This window comes from Protopterus annectens, chromosome 12.part0 (genome assembly GCF_019279795.1).
Source record: "Protopterus annectens isolate FY-2018-M chromosome 12.part0, PAN1.0, whole genome shotgun sequence".
Lineage (NCBI taxonomy): Eukaryota > Metazoa > Chordata > Ceratodontiformes > Protopteridae > Protopterus > Protopterus annectens.
In genome coordinates, this window is record NC_056746.1 from 783462953 (window position 1) to 783489087 (window position 26135).

General features: G+C 39.9%; 1 protein-coding gene across 1 annotated transcript in view; it reads left to right on the top strand.

The window, feature by feature from the left end:
- LOC122816799 (cytochrome P450 2K1-like) overlaps positions 1–26135 on the top strand; it is a 627013-nt gene that overhangs the window by 523745 nt on the left and 77133 nt on the right. The window contains exon 8 of the mRNA XM_044089826.1: positions 7430–7571. Coding sequence (XP_043945761.1) covers positions 7430–7571 — 142 coding nt within the window. The remainder of the gene's footprint in view (positions 1–7429; positions 7572–26135) is intronic.

Here is a 26135-nt window from a genome sequence, read left to right on the forward strand (position 1 = left end):
TTGTGTAGCCCCTGGTAGGTTACCCTGGGCCTGTACACTCTTCTCCGTCTCCATACTGTGGGTTGTCCAGCAGCATTTCCATTGTCACCATCCTCAGCATGTTGCACATGTCGCCTTATAACAGCAATGGCAGCCCCTAACATTTCTTTGTCTCAGGAAAGCTTTTTCAGTTTTCACTTCTATTAGCTTACTGCAGTGTCTCTTGTGAGAAACATTATGGACTGTTGTTTGTAGAGTTTTAAATGCTAGGCTGGGCTGGGCTAGTGTACTGCCTGTGTAATTGCCTGATTCTGATTGTTTTCACCTGCTAGCTCTGCTAGTACTCCCTGGTAGCTTCCTACTATTTGTTGTGCTTCCTATTTCCTTTCAGTTTCCTCGGGGAGGCAGCGCCGTGCACACAAGCGCAAACACGCTCACAGCAGCTCACACGTGCGCACACATGCTTACACGGACTACAACTTGCTTATTTGGGTTAAAACGTGCACACCAGTGCAAACACACTTACAACACTTTAAACTGCCTTATACATGCTTACTCTGGCTTAAACGCGTGCACTCACGCTTACACGCGCGTACACTGTCTTACTCGGGTTTACAGGTGCGCACACGCACGTATACCCGCTCAGCAAGAAACTTTGGTGTTATTCATGGCATACACCTTCCATTTCTTGACTTTACCTAACCTACCTGTTGACACACCTCTTTCAATGATGTGTAAATGACAGCTGACACATGCCACTCTGCTCCAATGAGATTCCCTTCTTTCATACATACCCCACTCGTGATGTCACCTATCTTCTACTCTGTTACTCCCCTTGTCCTACTCCTACACTCCACTGACTGTGCTCATTTGCTATGTAAACCTGCGATTCACTATCCTAACCCTACTTTGCATAGGATTGCCTACTAATGCTTGGTTACATCTCTTAGACTGTGCTTCCCCCCTTAGTAACCTCTACTCGGTGGACATGTTGTCTTCAGCCTGCCATTCCCTTGCATTATAAATTAACAATTTACATAAAATCCACATTTGTGGGTTTTAATTTTTATTTTTCTAGTTTTTAGAGCGCAGCCCATTTGCGCTGCACTGCACTACGCTTAAACATCGGAAATCGGAGAAAATTTTTTTTTTTTTTCATATTGCATCGGGAAACATTGCCATTGGCCTTATATTTTGCCATTGGCATGCTTCCTGCACTGGATGCAACCTTTATTTGGAGCTGTAACGCCTCCGTTTTGCTATTTGCAGAATGGTACTCAGTTGTCAACTGAGTACATTTCTGCAGATAACACTGCTCTTACTCAGACAGGTTTGGGTTTCCTGAATCGTAAATCTACCTCATTTGCATGCCTTTCACCTGCAATTGAGGTAATTTGCATAACCCGGCCCTGTCCTTGTAAGAGCCATTTTATGAGCTCTCTTGCATGCCCCTGCAGGCTGTTCCTGGATCACTCGTCGGACATGATGGCTGCATGGAGTCTTACTCTTAGACTCCGTGCAAGCCATCGTGAATCCAGGCCACAGTTTTTAGACAAAAGCAAGTATGAAACTGCAATGTCTGGTCTTAATGACTGTAATCCTGAATTATTTACCAGCAAATCAAAATTTTTACTAGGGACAAGGCAAACATTTTTGGCAAAATCACAGATATTCTGTGAAATCAGATACAGTGACAGCCATGCATTACTCCTGATGACTGCTAAACAACAGTCTGGTGTGGCAGCACTAGTGTTCACAATCTATTGTCATTGACTGAAATCAGTTTAAAACTAGTATTGTTATGGTGGCTTGTGTGAAGTGGGAAGCTGCAGAGTAGTACGTTGGCTATAATTTCTTTCACTTTCTATCACAAACATCATCAGCACTGCCATTATGTTTGTGTGTGTGTGTGTGGGGGGGGGGGGGTTGCAATGTATTTAAGAAGATCAAGATGGCCATACTTTATTTCTTGTTGTCAGCACAAATATAGACCTTATACATTGCAAATGGCTATCTTTGGTGGTTTATTAGGAAAAATATGTGTGTGAAAGTAGCTGACCATTATCACAGTGTTATTCTGAGAAGCATTGCTTTTTCACAGTGCTTCTCCATTTTTCTGTGTGTGTCTACTCCAGTACCTTAAAGACATGTACCAGGTGAATTGGCATTATTCCCGAAAGTGAACTTACACTGTGTATGTGTGTGTGGGCATGTGTGCACTGATTTTTATCTGTGCACATACAAGCAATAATGCCAGAGCATTCATAACTTTTCTGGCTAGCAGTAAAAAATGCAGTTAACAAGCAATTATCGTTCAAAAATAATGCATAAAATACATCACAGAATATTAATACCTGTATAGCTCCTAGTGGATCTGGTGGCCCCCACACCCCAAATTGTACAAGTGGATGTTCACAAGGCCTTAGTGATGGCCTCTACCCCCATCCACACCCATTCTACATCTAGCCCTGCTAAGAGATGTGTACATGATGTTGCATTGGCTTGTGTTTCGTGCTGGGGATAATAGGTTCATTAATTCTTTAATTTTCCACAAAATCAAACCTCAGAGGTTTCCACAAGCCATTATAGTTTGTGATGGGGACTGGAGACAGTGTATTGTTTATTTTATGTTTATCACAAAACTTCAGAGATGTGCAAAGAAGGTTACTGTATCTTATGTAACGGCAGTGTACTGTCTAGGAGCAACAAGTTGGAGTACATTATTGTGATCATTATTCTTTAACTTTTCTCATAATTATGCATCAGGCACATATGAAGATGGTGGCCTTTGATGAGTAGGGGAGAAGAGTGTGGAAGCATGCTATGTAAATATATATATGACATTTGAAATATATTACTATGACCACTAGAACCTCTGCCTTCATCCCAGTCTAACACCAGAGGGATGCATAGAAAGAGGCAATCTTCTTTTTTGGGAGGGGGATAGATGTCAGGCAGGATTCACAGATGGGATTTTTGTATACTCTCAAACATTTGCCTTGTTAGTTTATTGTGAAATCCTATTTTTGTCAACTTTGAACATTAAGCCTTGGCTACAACTTATGTCTGCCTTGGAAAAAAATAAGACTGAAATTATTTTCTTAGGCCACGAGTAGATCAAATGATTGAGAGAATGCTCTAAAATTCCCCTCAGAGCATCTGAACCCTATAATTTCTTGGGACCAGGTAGCCCTCAGATCCCCCCACCTTTACCTAGGTATTTCCTACATAGCTGTCTTAGTCAGAAAAGTATGTTGAAAGGATACAAGGAAAACTAAAGTTGAACAGCAATACTGAATTTCTTGTTCAAGTCATCATTAGATGAAACAGATTGTAAAAAAACTTTAAATGCACTTCAGAGCATATAGACAGCCATAGCTTCTTGAAAAGCTAAAGAGTAAGGCAAAGTGTGAGACAAGGAAAATAATATGTGCATGGTACAGGGATGAGGGCAAACCAAGGGGGAGCGCTAGAATATTTGTGGGGGGGATAAAAGAGTATTCAATGGAGTGCCATAAACCCTTTTTTTTAGGGCACCATTTCACCTAAGAACATCCTTGTACATACGGTTGTTTTAATGTATTATCATTGTAACTGAAAGCTAGTCACTGTCAAATTCCCTCTGTGAAATGGGTCAACATAGTTTAGTACACGGGCCTAGCAAATTGTAAGAAAATTTTGGCTATAGATCAGTCTGTGAGTACCACCTCTAAAATCCTGCAACATAAACTGAAATGTTGGGATGGTGGCAGTGACAGGGAGATACTTAGGATAAAAGTGTCCTGGGGGTCCCCAACTTAACAAGTCTGATGAAGTCCTGTTGCAAATGTGAAGAAAGCACTCTTGTCACTTTTTAATAAAGGAAGAATTTAACTGAACTCCTTAAGGGAATTTTGTGTGTTTGAATGGTTAACAATGTGAAATGTGAATGCATGCTTGCTAGTATGGTTTCAGTTACACTACACTGAAAGTAATCTATTGATGGTATGTGGTATTGGTCTTCTGTACTTGAAATTATTATAAATGTGTGACATTTACATACATGTCACACATATACTTGTGATAGGAAACTCAAAAGTGTATGCAATTTGACAAAGAAAGGGAGACCTTGGATGTTCTAATTAATGATCCAAATATTCAGATTATGACACAAGATAATGGTGGGAGGACTATACTGTTCGATTCTACAGACTACATGCTATGTCTCAAATACTTCAAGATAGTAGTTTTTTATATATATATATATATATATATATATATATATATATATATATATATATATATATGCCAGTATCCAGGAACAAAATCAACATAGCTTAAAAACAGAATAGACATGTTTTTCGAAGACCTACTGATAGATGAAAGAATACTTTTGAGGGCATATGATTTCCTCAAAGTAAATAAACCTTCTGTCCCTTCAATTTTTGAGATTCCCAAAATTCATAAGTATATACAGAGTCCACTTTTAGATCTATTGTAGCAACAAAGGATCTAAACGTCACCCTATAACCCTATGGCTATGTTTATTGATAGGCCTTTAAAGTTTATTGCATGTTTAAAAACTCATATGATAAAGGACTCTTGGGATTTCCTTGGGAGATTAACCCTAGAGAGTTCAGGGACTTGGCAATAATTTCTTTAGGCTTCCTAACAATTGATGTAGTTGACCTGTTTTCCTCCTTCCCTTTAGCAGATGGTCTATCCCTTTATTATGACAGCCTTTTAACTTTCAACGGAGTCTTAAGCATCCAACATGTGAATTTAATTATGGAATTAGCCTTGGAACGTTTACAAAATATTTTTTTTTTATTTTTTGAAGGGGAGACCTTCTGTGAAATTGGATGTCTTGTGATGTGTGCAACTTGTGCCCCCATCTGTGTGAATTTGGTTTTGTTAGCGTGGAGAACCTGTTTGTTTTCAATTCAGAATTTTCACAGTATAAGAAGTTGTATTTGAGATTTCTGGATGACATATTCATTTTATGGAATGGCCCTGAGGACCACTTTAGTAATTGTATTCAGTACTTGAATAATATGGGTTTATATTAGTCCGTCGAAACAGCTGAATATCGAATACCAAATATTCGAACTGTAAAGTTTGAACACTGGTAATTGCGAAGCTGCGGCCCAACAAATTCTTTCCCAGGGAAAGAATTCTGTGGGCCGTTTCTGTGGCTTCGCGAGTGTCAGGACTGTGGTGGGAAGTTACGGGTCAGGTTCAAGTAAGTGTGCAATTATGTGGATGTTAGGGTTAGGGCATGGGTTAGGAGAGTTAGGCTTAGGGCACGGGTGAGGTGGGTGTGCGATACTGAAAGATGTTAGGGTTAAGGCGGGATAGGAGAGTTAGGGTTAGGGTGCGGGTCAGGTGATTGTGTGATAGTGACGGACCTTAGGGTTAGGGTTTGGGTTAATGTAAGTGGATAGGTAGTAGTGTATGTACAGTTTAGTGTAGGGTTAGATGTAGGATTTTGAGTGTATGTGTGTGGATTGGTATTGTTTTGGTGTGTTTGTGTTGCTTGTGTGTTTCTTGGAACAGCAATTTTTTTCCCTGGGAAAAAAATCGCTGTTTTTAAGACTTCAATGTTTTTGCAGTTTGTGGTTTGAAGTTCAAACATATGGTGTTTGAACTTCAGACATTTCTATGAACTGATATAGACCCGAATAATACTACTTCCTTTTTGAAATTTACTTACCTTTACAATAAGAACACTATTAATTATTTAGATGCTACCATAGCATTGATTGAAAGTGTTTTTCAAGTCTAAAATGTACAGGAAATTTGCATTTAATAACTAACACATACCATTTACTAGTGCATATCCCTTTACACAAAAAAGGAGTTTGGTTAATGGATAATATATATGAGTGGTTAGGATAATATCACAAAAGGAAGATTTAGTGCAGGAGCTTCAGACCATCTCCAGGTTGGTTATTGATAGAAGGTACCCCAAAACTTTGGTTCAGGAAATTATGAAATAATTTTTCACCCAATGGAGTGGAAAATATAAACCACTGCTAGGTACTGACTTTGAAGATGGAATTACTTTGTTAAACAGAATGACAGTAAGTATGATACACCAGTGGTGGTTGAGCTTAATTATGCTACACCAAGAGTTAAATTATTTCTAGGAACAGGAACATGTTGAGGTTGAACCCAGAAATTGTAGAGGTGATAGGCTTTGACCCCAAGTTTGTTTCCAAAATTGGTCAGAACCTAAAACATCTGTATGAACAGAACATACATCAGATGACAACTGAAAGACAAGGGACTAAAAAATGGTGGGGATGTAGTCAACAACCATATGTCATTGATGAAGATAGTATAGTGCTTGGTAACACCTTTAAGACAAAGGAGTTTTTTTAACAAAGGTAATTGTGGAAGCAAAGATATCATATTACCTAGCTGTATGCAAAATATGTGACAGTTTTTCTTTTGTTGGAAAAACTGAGAGACCATAGAAGAAGCATATCTATGAACATATATAGAGTATTAAGAACAAAAGTACTTACAATGCTCTTATAAACACTCCTTAATTGATGCTTCCCACAATGTTTTTAAATTTGGTATTCTGGAACAGGTAAACCTTAATCCTCAGGGTGGGGATTGGGAGGAACGGGTTGGAATATAGAGAGTTACTAACACAATTTAGATTGAATGCTTTTACCAGTCCTGGTTTAAATGATTATATTTCAATACAGCCTGTCCTAAAATTTCAAGCAGATAAATTGTAGTATATGCAAGATACTTTTTAAAGGTTGTCCTGTTCTATATTGCACCTGGAAAATAGTGTGGTGATTTTTTAAGCATTCTGTAATTTAATTATTTTTAAGATCATAAACATTTAGCTTTTTAAGCTGTAACTTTTTTTTATTTTATGAAAACAATAGAGTATTAAACATTTTGTTAGAAATGTAATATTTTAGAACATTGACTAAAATTGTGCTTTTACCTTTAAGAAAATGTTTAGTATACTAATAAACAGTTTAACTGATTTTTTTATTCACTAAATTAATGGACACTATATAAGGAATGATTGAATTGTTTGTGTTATTTTGATGAAGTCTTAGCTATATCGGATGAACATGCTTAATCTTAGCATATTAAAAGTTCTTGTTGGAGCTTTTCTCATTTTTCTTTTAGCTTCAAAATAAATTTTCACACTACAATGTCACCTTTTCATAGATATAAATGAAAATATTGTATTTAAAATTAAAATAAAGCGCCCATGCCAGAAGTACCTACAACTTTTTCATGTAATTTACAGTTTTAGAAAATATATTGTACAAAGTCTCATGTTTCTCTTTCTAAACTCTGCAAAAGTCAATGATTCACCATCTCAGTCTAGGTATTGTTGCTTTTTATTTGACAGTTAGGCCACTGGAAACAATATGCATTCTGAGTCATATTTTTATTTTAAGAAAATTTGAGAATTTTTCTTTTTCATTTCTAGGGAACCCAAGTAATTCCTTTGCTTACATCTGTCCTGTTTGATAAATCTCAATGGGAAACACCAAATGAGTTCAACCCCTCTCATTTTATTGGTGCTGACGGCAAGTTTGTTAAAAGAGATGCGTTCCTTCCCTTTTCTGCAGGTAAGACTTTAGTAATGAAAATACTGTTCCTTTTTTCATAAGTACTTGGTTGGAATAATAGTTTTCATCTGAGATATAAGATGATTGATTACTCAGGTAAATAATCAGCGTTTGGTGTCATCTAAATTCGAGGAAGTAATTAGGTTTTAATTTCTTCTAGGGATTTAGCTAGCTGATTTAACAGATGTCTTGTTTTCCAATTATGGATTTATTTGACAGTTTGGACCAAGAACATAAACCAAGCTTTCCAAAGAGTTTTAGAGTTGTAGTCAACCAGGGCTTACATAAACTGATAATTAATGAGGCTTACACATAACCACATAAGACAACCATGTTTAAAAAAGCTCCAGCCATCCCCCTCTTTGTTAGTATAACAGTTAATGTTTCACTATAGTCTAAAGTAAACTACTTTACAATGTGCTGTTGTAAATAATATACTTCTGCATACATTTTACAGCTTTTTTTCTGTATTCACATGTTTATAACCTGGGGTTACTGGGACTTGGGTGTATATTACGTTATCAAACTTTTAAAAGTTCGAACGTCATATGGTCAGCACCATATGATCGAAGTTTTAAAAGTTCAAACATTTCAACGGAGATATCCATACAGTGCGGAATGGGAAGATTTCCCTTTCCTGCACTGTAGTGCGATCTCGGAGTTGGTATATTTAAAGAGTGGGGGGGTCCAGGCAGGCTTGCCCCCCCCCTGCTTAAAATGGTCAGGTAGGTTTTTTTGTTGTTTATTGTTATTTTTTTTTTTTTTTGCTTTTCAAACTTTTAAAAAGTTCGATCATATGGCTTCAGCCATATGAGGTTCAAACTTTTGAAAATTTGATAACATAATATACACCCCTGGGACTTGTTGTCATACATGCCCAGCACATGGGCTATGCCTATTACAGCTGTCACAGATCACACAAAGTTCTGATGATATTTCTATTGTGCATTTTAGACTATATCCTTGGCAAAAACAATTTCTACATGACATTATACAAAATATGGGTAAAACAATAACTACCATTATTTAATGCAAAGCCTAGTATAAGTTCCCATTTTTAGAAAAATGAAAATATTTGACTTTGTTAAACAACAGGCCCCAGGATTTAATAAACTCTGTGCAGGCTCAATATAGAGCCTACATGGAATGTATCCATGTACATGGCTACAGTTCCCCCCGGCAGTGCGCCATGCATATTAATGATGGCGCACTGCCATGGGAAACCATAGGAACAGGGTTATTGAATTGGCATAGGGATAAATCTAGAGGCTACTCATGGTTATGGATTGCCAGTACTGCTCCCCGCTACTGTTGAAGCACTGTGAATTTGGTCAAATGTGTAATATTTAATTTAAAATATTTTTTTTCCATTTTTTGCATGTTTGCATGTAGTGGCAAGCAGTGCAACATGCCAAGCTGTGCGCACGGATTCACTTTAGAAGCTCAAAATGCTGAAATATCGAATTTCAGAATTTTGAGCCCATAAAGTGGAAACCTGGAAAGCAAGAAAAAACATAACGTAACCAGAAATCAAGAAAAAACATAACGTAACATTTTTATTGGACTAGGCATATAAGGCAGCCACAGGGATATGTTTCGTTATTCTGATGAAGGATTACGAAAATGCTATTTGTCATTAGAAGCATTAAATTGCTGTTGGTATTGCTGCTGTCAGGTTGTGCTGTGGATTTCTTCATTAAACATCTTCGACCCTCTTATTCGTGACTCCCAGTGACTTTTTGGCATTCTGGAAACCTGGAAAGCACGAAAACTCAGAAGCATGAAATTCAAAATCTTGCATATCAGAGATGTTGAACTAGTGCTTCTGCTGTACACAAACACAAATCTTCCTTCCCACACACAAACACAAGCTCTGTCCTACATAAAAGCGGGGGGAGCAAGCCCTCCTGCATCCCCATGTGGGGGGCTGTGCCCCCCCAGACCCCCTTACTTAAATATTCCAACTCCAAGGTTGCACTACATACAAAAACACACAAAACACCACCACACAAGCTACATTCTCCTCGCACACACACATCACAGTAACAAAACACACTAACACACACCACAGTCCCTACCCAAAACCCTTAAAATGTGAACACTTACCTTAATCCATAACCACATTGAAACACCAGAAGTGCTAATTCAACATCTCTGATATGAGAGATTTTGAATTTCGTGCTTCTGAGTTTTCATGCTTTTCAGGTTTCCACTTTATGGGCTTGAAATTCTGAAATTCGATATTTCAGCATTTCAAGCTTCTAAAGTGACTCTGTGCTCACATATAGACAGCTGACACCTGCCAGACATATAAAAATAGAAACCAAATGCCACTAATTATCATAATTACGCATTTTTGCAATTTTAAATATATTTTCTCTTTTTCTGTGTTTTTTTAATTGCTATTTGCGTGGTGCAGCATAGAGCGCCACAGAGCCAAGCAGCTCTCCTACATACATAGCCAACAGTTGCTAGACATCTAAAAATAAAAAACGGATGTAATTAATTAGTTATGTCTGGGTTTTGTTTGTGTGCCACACCACAGTGCTTAGCAAGGCTAACAGATAGCCCAGTAGTATATGTGAAGATATACCAGTTTTCATAATATCCAAGTACCTAAATGGGTAGAGATACAGCCTAATGTTTAGTAGGTCTTGGGTTAGAGTCTGTAGCAATTATAAGATGTCTATAAATTAATTTATTATATATGTTTAATTTTAAAGACAGAGTTGTGAAATATGGCACTGCTGTGCTGGTCTGAGCACTGTTTAAACATGCTAATGGCTACTTTTGTTTGCATAGTGCTAAGCTGAGCTAAACCCCCAGTTGTGCAGGTTTTCACACTGCTTAGCTGTGCTTAGCTGGTTTGCATGCTGCTAAGCAACGCAGCACTTTTTTGAATGTTGCTGAATGACATGTAAGGATGGAAAAACAGCCTATATCAAGTGCAATAGGTGGGAATACTGTATTATTCCTTGGAGTCTTATCTACTGTGGATATATCAGGTGGTGCAGGTGAAGGTGCACTTTTGGGCACAGATATGGGTTGTTCAGGAGTCAGGGTCTTTGTTGGGCTCCTGGTTAAAAATCATGAACCCAGGCTGCTTCACAGTGGTTTCCAGGGCTCAGAGTGTAAGTCAGATGCCTGGGACTAGTTGGTCAGGGAACGTACCAGTGTTACTGGTATCCCCCACACAGATGAGCAGTTTTGTCACCATTATGATGGCCTGAAGAGGAGAAAGAGGGGAACCTTGGACACCTGAGTCTAAGAAGCTATTGCAGGAAATGCCTCACAAATATGTAAGTAATCTTTCATCTAGTTTACCAATATGCAAGCTGAATGTCTGCAAAACTGGTACACATAATGGTGTGGTTCTCTCCCAGCAGCTGCAGCTGAGAGGGCTTGCAATGTTGAGTCTCATGCCAGGTGCCTGGATAGGTTGTGCTGTGAGTGTGGTATGTATAGATTTATTATGCTACCTGTAGTGCAATAAGCAAGAAAGAGTAAAGCATTTACTGCAATAAAGTATACACCATAAAAACTGTAGTACAATAAATGGGCAAGTAGAACTGTAGTGCAATAAATGGGCAAGTAGAGCTGTAGTGCAATAAATGGACAATAACTATTGCAATAAACAATACCAATAACAGTAAGCAAAATGGTGTACAGCAGGTTTGTGCTGTCATAACCATTTCAGCAGAGCTGTATGCATTACTTGTCTATGGTAAGGTTGCTGCAGTCAAGTATAATGCTGTAATAGCTGTAGAATGCAAATGTAATGGCCTGTAAACTGTATTGTTTAACTCATAGTATGGCCCAAGGCTGTCTCCAGACCAGTATCAGTCACTTAATTCTCTCTGTTCCTCCTACTTCAGATAATAAAGGTATATGACTGAGATAGCCCAGTGTATGGGCAGATATTGTGTGGACTTCACAGAGATTTATCAGCAATACCAATAAAGTGTTAAGCAGCATCATTAATTCCTACAGAAATCTGATTTAATAAATGCATTATGGTCATATGCCATGCATGTGTGTTCTAATGTCACTGCAGTCAAGTATAGCACTGTAATAGTTCTGGAATGCAAAACAAATTCAGTCACATAATGCTGTCTCTTTCTCCCACTCCAGGAACAAAAGGTATATGGGTGATGTAGCCTATGTTATGAATAGATATGATTGTGGCTACATTTCACAGATATGTATCAGCAATACCAATAAAGTGTTAAGCAGCATAGTTGATTCCTAAAGAGATTTGTTTCAATATATGCAGTACAGCTGTATGTCATGCATGTGTGTTCTACTGTCACTGCAGTCAAGTATAGCAGTGTTATAGTTCTAGAATGCAAAACGAATTCAGTCACATAATGCTCTTTTTTTTTTTTTTTTTTTTTTTTTTTGCAGCTGTCCTCTGCAGTTACATCTATTGGGTTCTATTCCAATACCTGCCAACCAAGGCTTGGTGGATTTCTAGATTATGTACTGTGCACAAACATGCCTCTCAGCTGTCATGATTTCACATAACATAATTAAAACTGTCTAATCTGTCTGTCACAGGATTACCAGAAAAATGATTACCTGGAATGCAATGTATTACCAAATCTGCTTACAGCATTGGTAGTTATAGAAGTCCACATTATGTGAAAGTGCTCTGTGTAGTAGTGAACCTGCATTTGTTATTGCATGGCCCATACTGACCCATGCTAACAGTTAGAGAGGTATGTACGTGATACATCAGCTATAGGAGTACTGTAGTCACTGTACTCAGAACTGACACTACACATCTGTAGAGTATTTAGTAGCAGTGTTTTCAGGGATATAGTCTGCAGTGTCAGCAATGGATTGTTCCTCTCTCTCTCTCTCCCCACCCCTTATCTTCATTTATTTATTATTATGTATTATTGACTTAATATTAACATATGTTGTTAAACTAACTACAGTATATTTTTGCCAAATGTGATGTAATATTGTTATGTGTTATTATGATTCACTATTAACATACTTTGTTAAACTATTTTGTTGCCCTTATGGCTTACTTCTTACTGTCATGCTGTTACCATAATGACTGTTATGTAATTTACTGTTGTGTTACACATACTATACATTAATATGTGTTTGTATGAATTAAAATGATGTCCTATTCTGTTAATACTAATAATGGTTTGGTTATTACTAACCTTAACTTATTACTATACCTCATTCACCACAGCACATCAGGGTAGGCCGGCTCCAGCTGATCCCCCTACCTTGCCTGAACCGGCCATGGCACTGGGTCCCAGCATGTTTGGGACTCAGACTGGTGGTTCCCCCTCTGCTGCCTCTGTACTACCTGCAGCATCAGGTAGTACCACCCCACGGGACAGGTTCTGGCCCCATCTGGGAGCTGTGGTGTACGGGGTATTGTCATCGAGAGGAGCTGACAGTCTTGGTGCACAGGATAGTCTACCATGGGTTTGACCATCACCTGCACCAGATTGAGGACATGCTGGCTGACCTGTTGGGGCAGCCTCACCCCAGTGCCCAGCCTCCAGCACTGCCACCCTTGGGGGCAGTGAAGGAGCAGTGCCAACAGTCCCATGGGTGGGGATGTGAGTCACGCTGCTGCCATCTGAAGGCACATGGGAATTGGATTCCAAAACACCCTCCCTATCCAAGGTGTTCACCCCCCACATGTCACACACCTCCCCTGTCTGCTGTCTTGTCTGTCTTGTCTGTCTGCAAATGCATTCTCACCTACCCAACTTACCTTCCCCACATATGCCTATGTCCCTTCCCCAACATTCCACTTTCACCTTAAAAAAATGGGCATCTGTCACAAAAAATATATATATATATATATATTGTCCCATACATAGCTCTCTATTTCGCACATGTGTCCACTGGACACACATAACTTGGTCCAATTATCTTGACAACATAATTATGTTGTCCTCACCCCTCTCTCTGGGATTGAGAGTTCAAAGTCATGTATGAATTCTGTCAAAGTGCACAGTTGTTGTACAAGAAATGGATAGCTATGGTTCTTTCCTACACCCTTCCTGCACATCCTTACCTGCCTTTTACTATGTTTCCCCCTGCTTGCACCCCATTTCACCATTTTCCTATCTCCCCATTTTTCTTTTCTTTATATGTTTTGCCACATTGCTGTGTGGTGTGCTGCTACATCATGCAGTTTTGCTAAGCTCAGATAAATAGAGCTATATTCACTTTAAGTGTTTTTAAGCTTGTAATACACACTTTCAGAATAAATACCAGTGCCATATATTGAACCCAAGACCATCACGCCTGCAGACCACTACATTAACCTGCCATGCCATACAACTCTTACATAAAACAGGTGGTTTAAAGAAAACATAGTAATTGCCATTTACAGTCATTAAGCGTGTTTCTGTAGAGCTGTGCACCGCACCACGCAAACTTGATTAAAGTGTAATTAAAGTAAAAAGATTAACAATGGGAGGGTACCTTGGACTCTGGTGCAGTAGTACACCACTAGAAAGCCAAAGACAGAATAATGGATGTAAGTGAGTCCTGTGATAGCAGGTAAAAGTGCCCTTTAGCAGCAACATGTAGAAAGACACCTGCTAAGGCATTAATGGCAAAATCCATGTACACTGGGACCCTGATGCACACATGCATCCATATAACGCCATGCACATACTGATGGATGTAGAAAATGTATGTCACAGCCTATATGTGTGCACATATATCTTGCAAATCGAGCTGCTGCAGCAGTGACTCAGTAGCTTAATCTGTTAATTGCCTTGCAAATGGTACATTTTGCCAGACACAGTCCTGGGTTTAAATCCAGTGGTGTGCAGAAGTGAATTTACAGTATTGTGAATGCAGCAATTAATGATTGAATCATGCACTCTTTATCCACACAATGCATTTCAAATGACATGTCTGCTTTTCAAGTGATGAAGGTCACAGGCTTGCAGGTAGGAACACACTTCAGATATCCCTGTAGTAAAATGTTTATGTGCATAAAGTGTCATGTCATGCATTAATATGCATTTACACATACTGTCAAAGCAGGTACTGCAAATGAGGGCCACTAATATCAGAGTACAGTCCTTCCAAAGTCATTGTGCAAATTATCATAGCTGCATAGCTAGCATACACATCAGAAGTCCCTGCTGGTAACAAAGCCTGCACTCATACATGCTGCAAATTACTACCAGTCTGTAACACACGGCCTGGCAGTTGCCCAAATGGTGGACATATTCTTATATTTATAACCCATCTTACTCATGGACATACAAAACATGTTTCCTAGTACTCTGTAAGTGATACCATTGTCTCACATACTTACCTTAAACACATGCCTTATTTGGACATCCAGACCATTTGATGTAGGGTGTACAGCAGTGAATGCATCCCCACATCTTACTGACCAGTGAGAGTCAAAGGCTGCATTACTCTCTGTGTCCATAACTCCATGTGTAATGGCTCAACTGTGTGCAGTGTGCTAACACTACAATATTTTGCAGGGGTGAAGGATGTCCCACAAGATAGTACTGTGCAGTCATTGGCTGTTAATCTTTGTCAGTGACTCAAAGTACAATGGACTGTGCCTTAGGCCATCCTGGATACCTGTTGGTTCTGTGTCGGAGTCTGCATATTGGGAGTTGTCACAATTACCTGCTAATATACTCAGTCAGAGGTCACTGGCATTGGCTGTGATGGCAGAGAGGGAATAGGTAGATGGGGTATGCCAATAATGGAGGATGGTGAACCCCACTGGTGACTGGTGTCATTGCAGCACAGGTGTCCCACTGCTATCTTCCCAGAATATGACCTTCAGACACTTGCCTATCCACCAGCTGACATAACACCCTGTACATAACGTACACAGTTTCCAGCAAGACCTGCTGGCCTAATTTTATCATACACCTTGTCAGGCCATGGTTGGTGAAGCAAGACATATGTCCATCATCCACTGCATAGTGTAACACTCAATGGGCTCAACTGGTTACAGCCGGTAGGCATGATCAGGCCTTGAGCAAACGTAACAGTGCTTGGTCCAGTGTCAATAGGCGTACAACAGTGTCAGTGATCATATTCATGCTAATTGCTATCATAGCATTTCAGGTGACATGACTCAGAGATCTGGGGGCACCACTTGACACTATCTGCTAATTGTCCTCCATCCATGCAAGTAAGTCTTGCAGTTACTTCCAGCATGTTGCTGGAAGAAATTCATGCAAGGTGTCTGAACAGAGCACAGGCAAACACATTAGAGAAGTGTAATATGTACACACTGTGTTGCTTAGTTGTGCTGCAGCTCACTTGTCCAAAGGATGGTTCAGGTCCTTACCTACAATGCCCTGTAGCAGTGCCATGACATCCCCACAGGGAGAACCAATGTAGTGCATCATATGTTTACCAATATGGATGAAAAGTACAGCCCCCCCCCATGTGAGGGCCTCCCTAGTGGGATCTGGCCACAGATTAGTCTCCTTAGAACTCTGGCATGTGCCCCCTCCCATTGCAGACAATACAGACATATATGTCAAGACAGCCGATGGTTGACATAGCATGACTGCACCCCCCTTCAGATGGGACAGCCAAGTATGCAGAACTCTACACCCATGCATCATGTCATCAGCATTACAATTGCATGAACTCAGCTGTACATGACAGGAGGGACACAGACTCATCATGGCTCAGCAAACCTGACTGGTGGACAACTGCCATTAGCAGGCTGTACAGTAACAGGTGGACAGTGCTGTATGACAGTTGGGATGAGGGTGCCCCCTTACATGGAGGCACTACCTCCTTAGCTAGAAGAAGCACATAGTGTTGTGATGTTGAGAAGACACGGTAAGTGACAAAAGTAAGCACCCACACAAAGCAGAGCCACAACTCACAATGTACTTACAGCACATTTGTGACCTCAAAGGACAGGCCCAGGTTGTCAGTGACCTCATACATCATGATGCCACATATGATGGGTCTGGACTCATACCTGGCCTGCACACCCACACTGTCTGTGTCAACTACACTCCTTTGTCCCCACCACATGTGACACATGACATTCCTACAACCTGTCCCTTAACTTCCATATTTACAGAGCAGTTTGTAACTGGCCTCTCATTGGAGGATACATAGCATCTATCTCACATGCTAACATTTCAGGCTGCATCCCACATGTGATCTGACAAAGATTATTAACACCATTGGGACAGCCTTGCAATCATACCAACACTACTGGTTGCACACCAGCTGATTGGACAATGGCAACTGTTATACTCTTGTACAGAGGTGGTGCATCCTCTGACCAACATAACTGTACACCTCTTTGTCTGAGTATCCATATCTGTATGGCTGTAGGGATGATCATCATGGAGCTGATCAGCACACATATATGCATTCTACACACAGCTGACTGTACACAGTTTGGATGTGTGACAGGTGGAGCATGAATGTTACAGATGGTGGACATTTCAGAGGCAGTGACCATGGACCTGGGTGAGGGTACATTGGGGCATTACGACCCCCTAGACTCAGCCATGCTGTCTGACTATATCCCTTGCTCAGGCAACATTTACAAAACAGCCACGTAGGCATCCATGGTACTATTATTGTAGGGGTCACTAAGTGGCCCATTGCTGGCACACATATGCAAAATAGGGACATCCACCTCCAATAGCTGATCTATCAGCAGCAGTGCTGAACAGGGCACAATCCTGGGTCCTATACTGCTTGGAATCAATTCAACCACAATACATGCGACTACTGACTGACTGTGGCTAACAATGTTGGCTGATACCTGCAAATTGTGAGCACTCATAGAGTCTCTGTGGTATGTCACTATCCTGTAAGAGAGTATTGTGAACACATGCCTGTTGACATTGTAATGGAAATTAACTCCATGCAAATATATATGTAGTATAAGTTCCATTAGTTAGACCTATGTACCTGGTAAGTAGCACATCAGTCACAACATGTGATGTACATAGTCAGGGGTGAATGAACTAGGCACACAGACCTGTCCACACAGGTTTACACCTAATGTGCTTCAGATAACCCTGTCTATACAGTGGTATGGCAGGAATCATATGGCATAGCTGAGCCCACAGTCACCTGCATGTGACATGCTCATAACCTCCAAGTACTTTTCCCTAAGCATGCTAATATTTGAGTGCAATGGCCATTTGGTGATGTACCTTTCCAAACAGTACTGGCAGTTGCACATAACAGTATGGTCCCTCACAAAGTCACTTCACCTCTCCAGTATGTGTTTAATGGGGATAGTCTGCAATGAGTGTCATTGTCACCTGTGGCATATAGACTACGCAGAGGTGATCCATACCTTGCATACAGAGCAATGTGTGGCCCTGCTTTACTGCATATGCTGCCTATCTGTAGGAGGCATTGTAGCTCAATAACCCACTGTAAGAACATTAACCTTGTATGTGATGTTGGTGCTATGTGCTTGTGGGAGATATTTGTCTAGCAGACTTAAACACTCCCTTGAAACAGAACCCTGCCTAATGGCACACAGTGCACCTCACTGCACCTCACCACATGTCACCTGTATGAATGGCTGTGTCAATTATCTTAACACAGTGTTTCTGCCTGTGTCCCTTGTGGACTGGGACAATATGTCCTAATCTTGGAACTATGGATATAAAGATGTATGTGATTGTGTGTGCTGTATGGCCATTATACCAGTGAAGTTCAAATGTCCTATGGTTCCATAACATGATGTAAAATGCTCTAACAGACTCACACACAACCATGGTTACAATGAGGCTATCACTGCTTCAAATCACTGCATACAAGACATGCCAAGGCACACACATAGTGCAAGCTGGCTGTATGTAGATGAGAACACTTACCTATGTAATGGTGCACACTACAGATCACAGTACGTGATGCATGCTACACAACTCATGTCTGCTAGTACTATCAGTCCAGGACATACTATGCTTGATGACATCAGCAGGCCTTGTTGTGGTCAGTCCACTGGGGGGGGGGGGCACATCACACTCTACAAATAAAATACTGCAAAACCATACCTATTTTGATGTTACCAAAATTATCACGTTTATGCTAGTGGGACACACACACGCACCATGTAGCCTGCAGTGAAATAAGAACTGCCTACCTATAGCTCATGAGGGCATGGCAGTTGTTTTGCAGGGGTATACACATGGGTCTATATGGTTAAATCGAAAGTGCAGTTCATCAAACCGTACTTTGTCAAACTCACTTCCACAAAAGTGCATTTCTTCAAAAATGCACTTTTGCAGCATAAACAAATAAAAACTTAATAAAAAATAAATAACACACTATACAGTATTATGCAGGGGGGCAAGCCTCCCTGCACCCCCACACCCCCATACTTTAATATTCCCACTCCAAGATTGCACTACAGTGGGGAAAAGGGAATATTCCCTTATCCCCACTGTACTACAATCTCAACAAGAATTTCCTTAATTGTACATCAATAGTATATGCTGATGTACAACTAATGGTACATGCAAATGGCATTTTTATTCTTTACTGAAAGTGCATTTTCGACAAAATGCACTTTTACTAAAGTAATTTCGACAAAGTATGGTTCGAAGAACTGTACTGTTGACAAAACAAATAGGACCTACACAAAGACTCACATGCACCAAGTAGCCTGTAGTGAGATTAAAACCCCTACCTATCTAGGTCTTACACACAGTAGATCACAATATTAATCACACACACCATGGCTTAAGGCCTGATACCATATTGCCAGCTGGTAGTCTTAAGGTGGATGACATCATCAAGCCTTGTAAATGAGGGCAGTATGGAAGCCATTAGCAAGTTACAGGGTGAAAAAGTGCATAACCATTGCAGATGGATAGCTCATGAGGGCATGGCAGTTGTTTTGCAGGGATATACACACATATGCACACCGAGTAGCCTTTAGTGAGATTAGAACGCCTACCTATCTAGGCTTACACACTGCAGATCACAGTATTAATTGCATGTGCCACAGCTTAAGTCCTGAGACTACATTGTCAGATGGTAGTCTTAAGGTGGATGACATCATCAGGCTTTGTAGAAGAGGGCAGTGTTGAAGCAAGCAGCAAGTTACAGGGCGAAAAAAGTGCATAACCATTGCAGGTGGATAGCTCATGACAGCAGGGCAGTTGTTTTGCAGGGGTATTCACACACAAGGTAGCCTGGAGTAAGATTAGAACCCCTGTCTATCAAGTTGCATTCACTATAGATCACAGTACTTATTGCATGCACCACAGGTTGAGTCTGTTGGCTATATGATTACAGACATAGTACTTGTACATTACACAACCTAGGCTTGTGTTGAACAGCATCTGTCGTCTACAGAGTGATATTGGTTTCTACTGTTCTTCTTCGTCTAGTATCCTAGCTGTGGGATAACTGTTATTATCCTAGCTATGTGTGTACATTTATCTTTATGGCCATATGTGGCTGCTTGCAGTTAGATGGGCAAACCTGTGGGCAAGTACAATGTGCCCTGTCCATGTGTCTGTTGACAACATTATACATTACACCACCTGCTCACCTGCATCTCTCTACGTGGTGATATCCATCAGGCACAGAGGTCTATAAGTAATTGGATTATGTATGGCTGTGCCCTTAGTTTGGATCCTTTGAGCAACAGTATGGCTGTGTGATAGTGCAGATTTACTCACCATTATTAGGGTATATAGGACAATCCAGACATTCACACGCATATGTCTGTAATTAACAGGGCTGTATATATAAATGTGGCTGTGTGTGTATATGATATGTATATGTGTTATGTAGATTATGTAGATATATGGGGAGAGTCTATTTAATCAATGTGATATATATATATATATATATATATATATATATATATATATATATATATATATTGGTATATATTTGACACTACATAGCGATAGTATACTGTGTATGTGAGAGAGAGACAGTGACAGATGGATATGTATACGTATATGTCTGTATGTATAGACATATCTATACATAATGGGTCAGTCTTCTGACGGGGCAACAGAAATGTGTTCATTTTAACTGGGTCAGTCTGCTGACAGGGCAACAGAATTGTGTTCATTTTAACTAAGTGTTTGGGCATGCCCAGTACTTATACAGTGACTCCAGACCACACTTTCCTGTACTCCAGTCCAGAATTTTGTGCATTACAGACTTTACCTCTCAACTGTCCGGAGTTTCACAGAATATCCAGAGTTGGTCTGTTCCTCATAAAATTTGTGGTTTTTCTGGCAAATCACTTGGATGAACTTAGGACTGAAGTCACTAAATAGTGACATACATTTGAGTGTCTAACTTCAAATCCTTCAGAAAATTGTCTGTTGAAACACACCCTCTGTTATTTTAGCAATTGTTTATGTTTATGAGACCAGTATTTAACATATGCCCCTATTTATGGACCTTTGTCTCCCCATGTTGTCAGGCTTTGAACAGATTCCTTGCACTAAGAGGTTGATAGGTATGTTACAGACATTGATATCTGTCCTTGTTTCTGCAGTACTGCACGTCACTCTAACTGTCCACAGCATTCCCAGGCTGTCTGCTGTACTTAATATGTGACTGAGGTTTATAATGTTACACCACACACAGTCTGTGAAAACACCAATGTAATAATACCTCACATGCAACAGATGTGACTACTTCCAGATTAAAAGCATCAACAGCATCACCCATGCTAACTTCCCTAGACCACTGAGCCACAAAGGCTGCCAGACAGAGTGTGATCATGTTCTATGTTACAGCCTTGAGATTGCCTGCTCTGCTGATATACCATTGCTGACTTACTGTTAAAGCAGTTATATGGGAAAACTGCTGTGTTGGGAGTGGGGGAACAACAGCATATGGGAACACTGCTGTGGTGGGGGTGGGGGAACAACAGCACATTATCTGCTGGGATAGACAGTAGTCCAAATATCATGTGACCCCACTGTTGAACAACTCCCTTGCCTGATGTGGGACATACTCCAGCCATGAGGTCTAGTGATTATTAGTGAACACATACTATTGGACTGGGTACCTGTAGTCCCATGTGAATGTTACTTCTTTCCACATAACCCACAATATTTCCTTGCATAAATGCAGCAATTCCGTACATATGATACCATATAATAGCAATCCTTACAAGTAGTGTGTAGGTTAGAGACTTACCTTGTGAATGCAGTAGTTAACAGGACTGTACTGCTTCATGTGTGGTCTAAATTGCAGCAAACAGTTTTTATTTTAACTAAAACCTGAGCGTTGTAGTGCTCCATGCAGGCAGGTTATAAACTGTAGCAAATGTCTGCGACATTTGTAATGAATAGTTTGCTGCAGTTTAAACAGAAGAATTAGTAGTAACAGTTTTGCTTTTATGTAATTAAACATCATTCACATGCAAATTAATGAATGTGAAAATACTGCTCATTACACTTTGTTCTATGTATTAACATTTTTACTTTTGTATGTAATTAATGCAGAGCATTTCTCCCCAGACATCCACTGAAAATGGGCTCTTTCTAAGCCCAGTGGACTTTCCCAGTTAACAAATGCAATAAAATAAATTTTAAAAAAAACTTAAATATGAATGCCATAGTGCTAAATTGTAGCAACTATTTGCTATATTTGTAGCAAGCAGTTTGCTACAGTTTGAAAATAAATTTTATTTTAAGCTAAAACATAGATGAAGCTCTCCATGCATGCTTGCATAAACTGTTTACTACAGTTTAAAAGAAGAATTTTTTAAACAAAATATGTTAAAGGAGGCTTGGAGGTGCTGATCGTGCTATTTTTTTTTCTCTTCACCACTGGTTCATATACCAGTCCATGTGCTAGCTGAACCAACTATACTTCTGAAAGGTAGCTCTGCATTTTTATTACATTTCCTTAAGGCTAATTACACTTTGTATTTTTAATAATATCCAAGGCCATTACCACATGGATGGCATGTCCAGACTGCAGACACATCCAAAACTGTTGTAGCAGTGTAAGTGCAACCACTGTGGGAGCAGGACCTGACATGTCCACAGCCATGTCAGCTAACATCTGAGGATGTACCAGATGACCAACCTCATGGATATCACCTCTCCTCCAACAGATGACCCAAAACAGACAGTGCATGGTCACGTATGTCATTCATCCTATCCAGTGAGTCACACATACAGTTCATGAGGTCCTGTACATCAGCATCCACAACCTGCATTAGTCACACAACCCTGCATTAGTCACACAACATCTTCTAAAGCCTTGGCGGAACACTTCTGTGCCTCAACAAGGGCCCCGCACATATTTTGGGTGGCAACTACTGGTAAAGCAAGCTTAGTATGAGGTTGGTAATCATAACCCCCATGTGGTACCTCCTACACACAATGACTAGGAGCCATTTCAGACATGTCTGTTCCAGGGGCCACCACTCAATCCTAATCTACAGTCTCTCCTTCAGCTTGTGACAGATGGTTCTGTGTCATGGGTATGTGTATGCAGACAGATTATGTTGATAGTCTGAGAAGGGATGTGGGCTTGACACTCCCATGTCTGACATAACCTCCTGCAGCCCCAGACTATGCCTGCCTATCCCCACCATCATCATCACAGGTTTATGGAAATAACTCCATAGTGCTGGTGCCAGGCAATGCTTCATCTGTGAATACATCAATAAATAAAATATCATGTGCAAATATACCCAAATACCACAACTACACAGGCAAGTGCTATAATTGCATTTACTAATAAAGATAACTACTACATGTAAACATGGCCATACCTTGTGCAGGTGGTCCATGCACCAAAATGCCAGAATGTATCTATAAGCAATAGGCAATATAGGTGTTATAAATATTCACGTGACTAACAACTGCAAATGGGGGACTTAATAAATGTAAAACTACATACCTGGAACATCACTAGTTGAAGTACTCTGGACCTATCCATGTCTACCCCAATATCTTGTGCTGTACTGTGAAACCCTGAGGAGGTGTCAGTGCCCTTGAGTGATGACTGGAACTCCTCTGTCTTAGTGGGTGGTGGCAGAGTAGATGGCCCATCACCTGTAACTCTCTGCTCCTGTGGCATGGCCTCTGTTGTGATGATTGCTCTATGTATCATATCACTGATCCTATGTCAGACCATTTCATAATTATGACAATGTTGAATCTTAACTTTCCCTTAGACATGTGGCAGCACAGTAGTGCAGTGGTTAACATTGTCACCTCACAGCAAAAGGCTGTCCAGTTCAATTCTCAGCTGGGGTGCCTTCTGTGCAGAGTCTGCATGTCCTCCCTGCATGAATTGAGAGGAACCAAATGTAAAATAAAATAAATAAAATAAAATAAATGTGGGTTCCTCTGGGTGCTCCAGTTTCCTCCCACATTCCAAAGACATGCATCTGGAGAATTTCTCCCTGGGCCTCCTCTGAAAATGGTCTCTCTCCCAGTCAGACCGTCCCAGTAAACAAATGTTAAATAAATAAATACATGTAACTCTGAATCATGGAGTGAGAACTCAAAGTCCAACCCAACAACACAGAAAGTCCTGGATGAGAACTTATAAACAGAGGGATTGCCTGTTAATTCAAATGAGTTACCAGTTATAAAAGGTAACAAAATGTAGCTGAAGCATAAAGAAATAAAACCAGCAACCTATACTCCATTTGCATATATCCAACCTCCCCAAAGAAAATGAATTAACTGGTGTAGTAGTGTCAAGTTATCAGGCACACAACCTCCCAATACAATATAAAACAAAACACAGAGAATCCAACCTCACATTGACAACAGTTGTACACACATTTTTTCTGCCCAACATTGCAATAGCACATGTCAAAAGGTATTCCTCTCTTGAAACAGAAGTCTAAACTGTCTTCCTACAGGCTACAAAAAGCTGCGGACATTTGTGCTGCACTGTATCCATTAAAATATTTCTTATGACATTTATGAATTATGCTAATGCATGCAGACAGCACCAAGGAAATAAATACCAGCATTGTACAAAGATCCAGTTGTATGATTCAAGACAAACCCTTAAATATTCTGAAAGACTCTGAAGTTCAGGAGCGATTGTCAACCACTTTTATTCTTCAGCACAAGGGGAATAAAATCATCCTCCATAGCATAATATAGCAATAACCCATGCCTGGGTGTGGGTAATGCTAAATGCCAAACAAAGCCAACCGTGGGTAAATTTAGCATTACCCACACCCAGAAGTGGGTTATTGCTATTATACCATGACATTATTTAAGAAAAGAAACTATTACTTTTCTTAAATAATGGCATAGTATAATGCCTGTTTACTGCCCTTCCGCAGATGTCTGGCATCCGCGGCATTTCTGATGTACTGCACGCCTGCGCAGCACATCAGAGCTGTGGGCAAAAGCAACGGAGAAAGCAAGGTCTCCGTTGCTTTTTTAGCTATGTTAAATGAGTTTAACATAGCGAGACAGTTTTAAAATAAGCAACGGAGATGTCCGTTGCTTATTTTAAACTGTCTCGCTATGTTAAACTCATTTAACATAGCGAAACACTAAAAAAGCAACAGAGATCTTGCTTTCTCCGTTGCTTTTTTTTAAACACTGTCTCCCTATGTTAAATGGGTTTAACATAGTGAGACAGCTTTAAAATAAGCAACGGAGATCTCTGTTGCTTATTTTAAAGCTGTCTCGCTATGTTAAACCCATTTAACATAGCGAGACAGTGTTTTAAAAACCCGTGTTATACTAATGGAAAAAAGTCCGGGCGACCGGACCTTTTTCCATTAGTATAACTCGATTTACAATGGGCACGCTGGCCAATCAGCGTGCACGTTTTTCGGCGGTCATGGTATAATAGAGAATCTCTACTCTGCATCACAGTTATAAAGTTTAGAAAACCCAAGCATGTTCAGTATGTTAATTCATTTCTTCTCAACTCATTATGCTTTTTGAATCATTCAGTTATGATGATGGGATCTACACAATCATCTGCACACACCTAAGCAGCACAGGAGTGGGAATTGAGTTTGACAAGCTAATAGCTTCTAAGTGTGCCTCAGTAGGAGTAACGGTCAGTTACTGATGTGATATAAAGATCCAGGCTTGTAAAACTCTCACTTTGAAAGGTTGTGTCACACAGCTGACTCTTAAAAATACATTTACGTTATACACGTATGGAAATATGACTCAAGTTCAACCCACATAATTGTCATGTCATCTAAATTTTTTTGTGAGGTGGCTATAGAAAAATGCCAGGCATGGGTCAAGATTCCTAATAATGAGAATGACATCTCTAACCATCTAAAGTTGGATTACTTATTGAGCATATATTCACAATAGAAAACAGGGCTAGGGAGGTGTGACATGCTTTAATAGAGTCAACAGACAAAGACAACATAATTAGCATTTTACATAAATTATTTATTTATTTTACATTTGTTTACTGGGAAAGTCTGACTGGGCTAAGGTGCCCTTTTTCAGCAGAGACCTGGGGAGAAAAGATCCAAGATATTAACGCAGTCAGTATTTATAATAACACAGTTTATAATGTAGTTTCAGTAAATACATAGCATAATAGTCAGTATAATAAAAGTTGTATTGATATTCACAAAAATTAAAT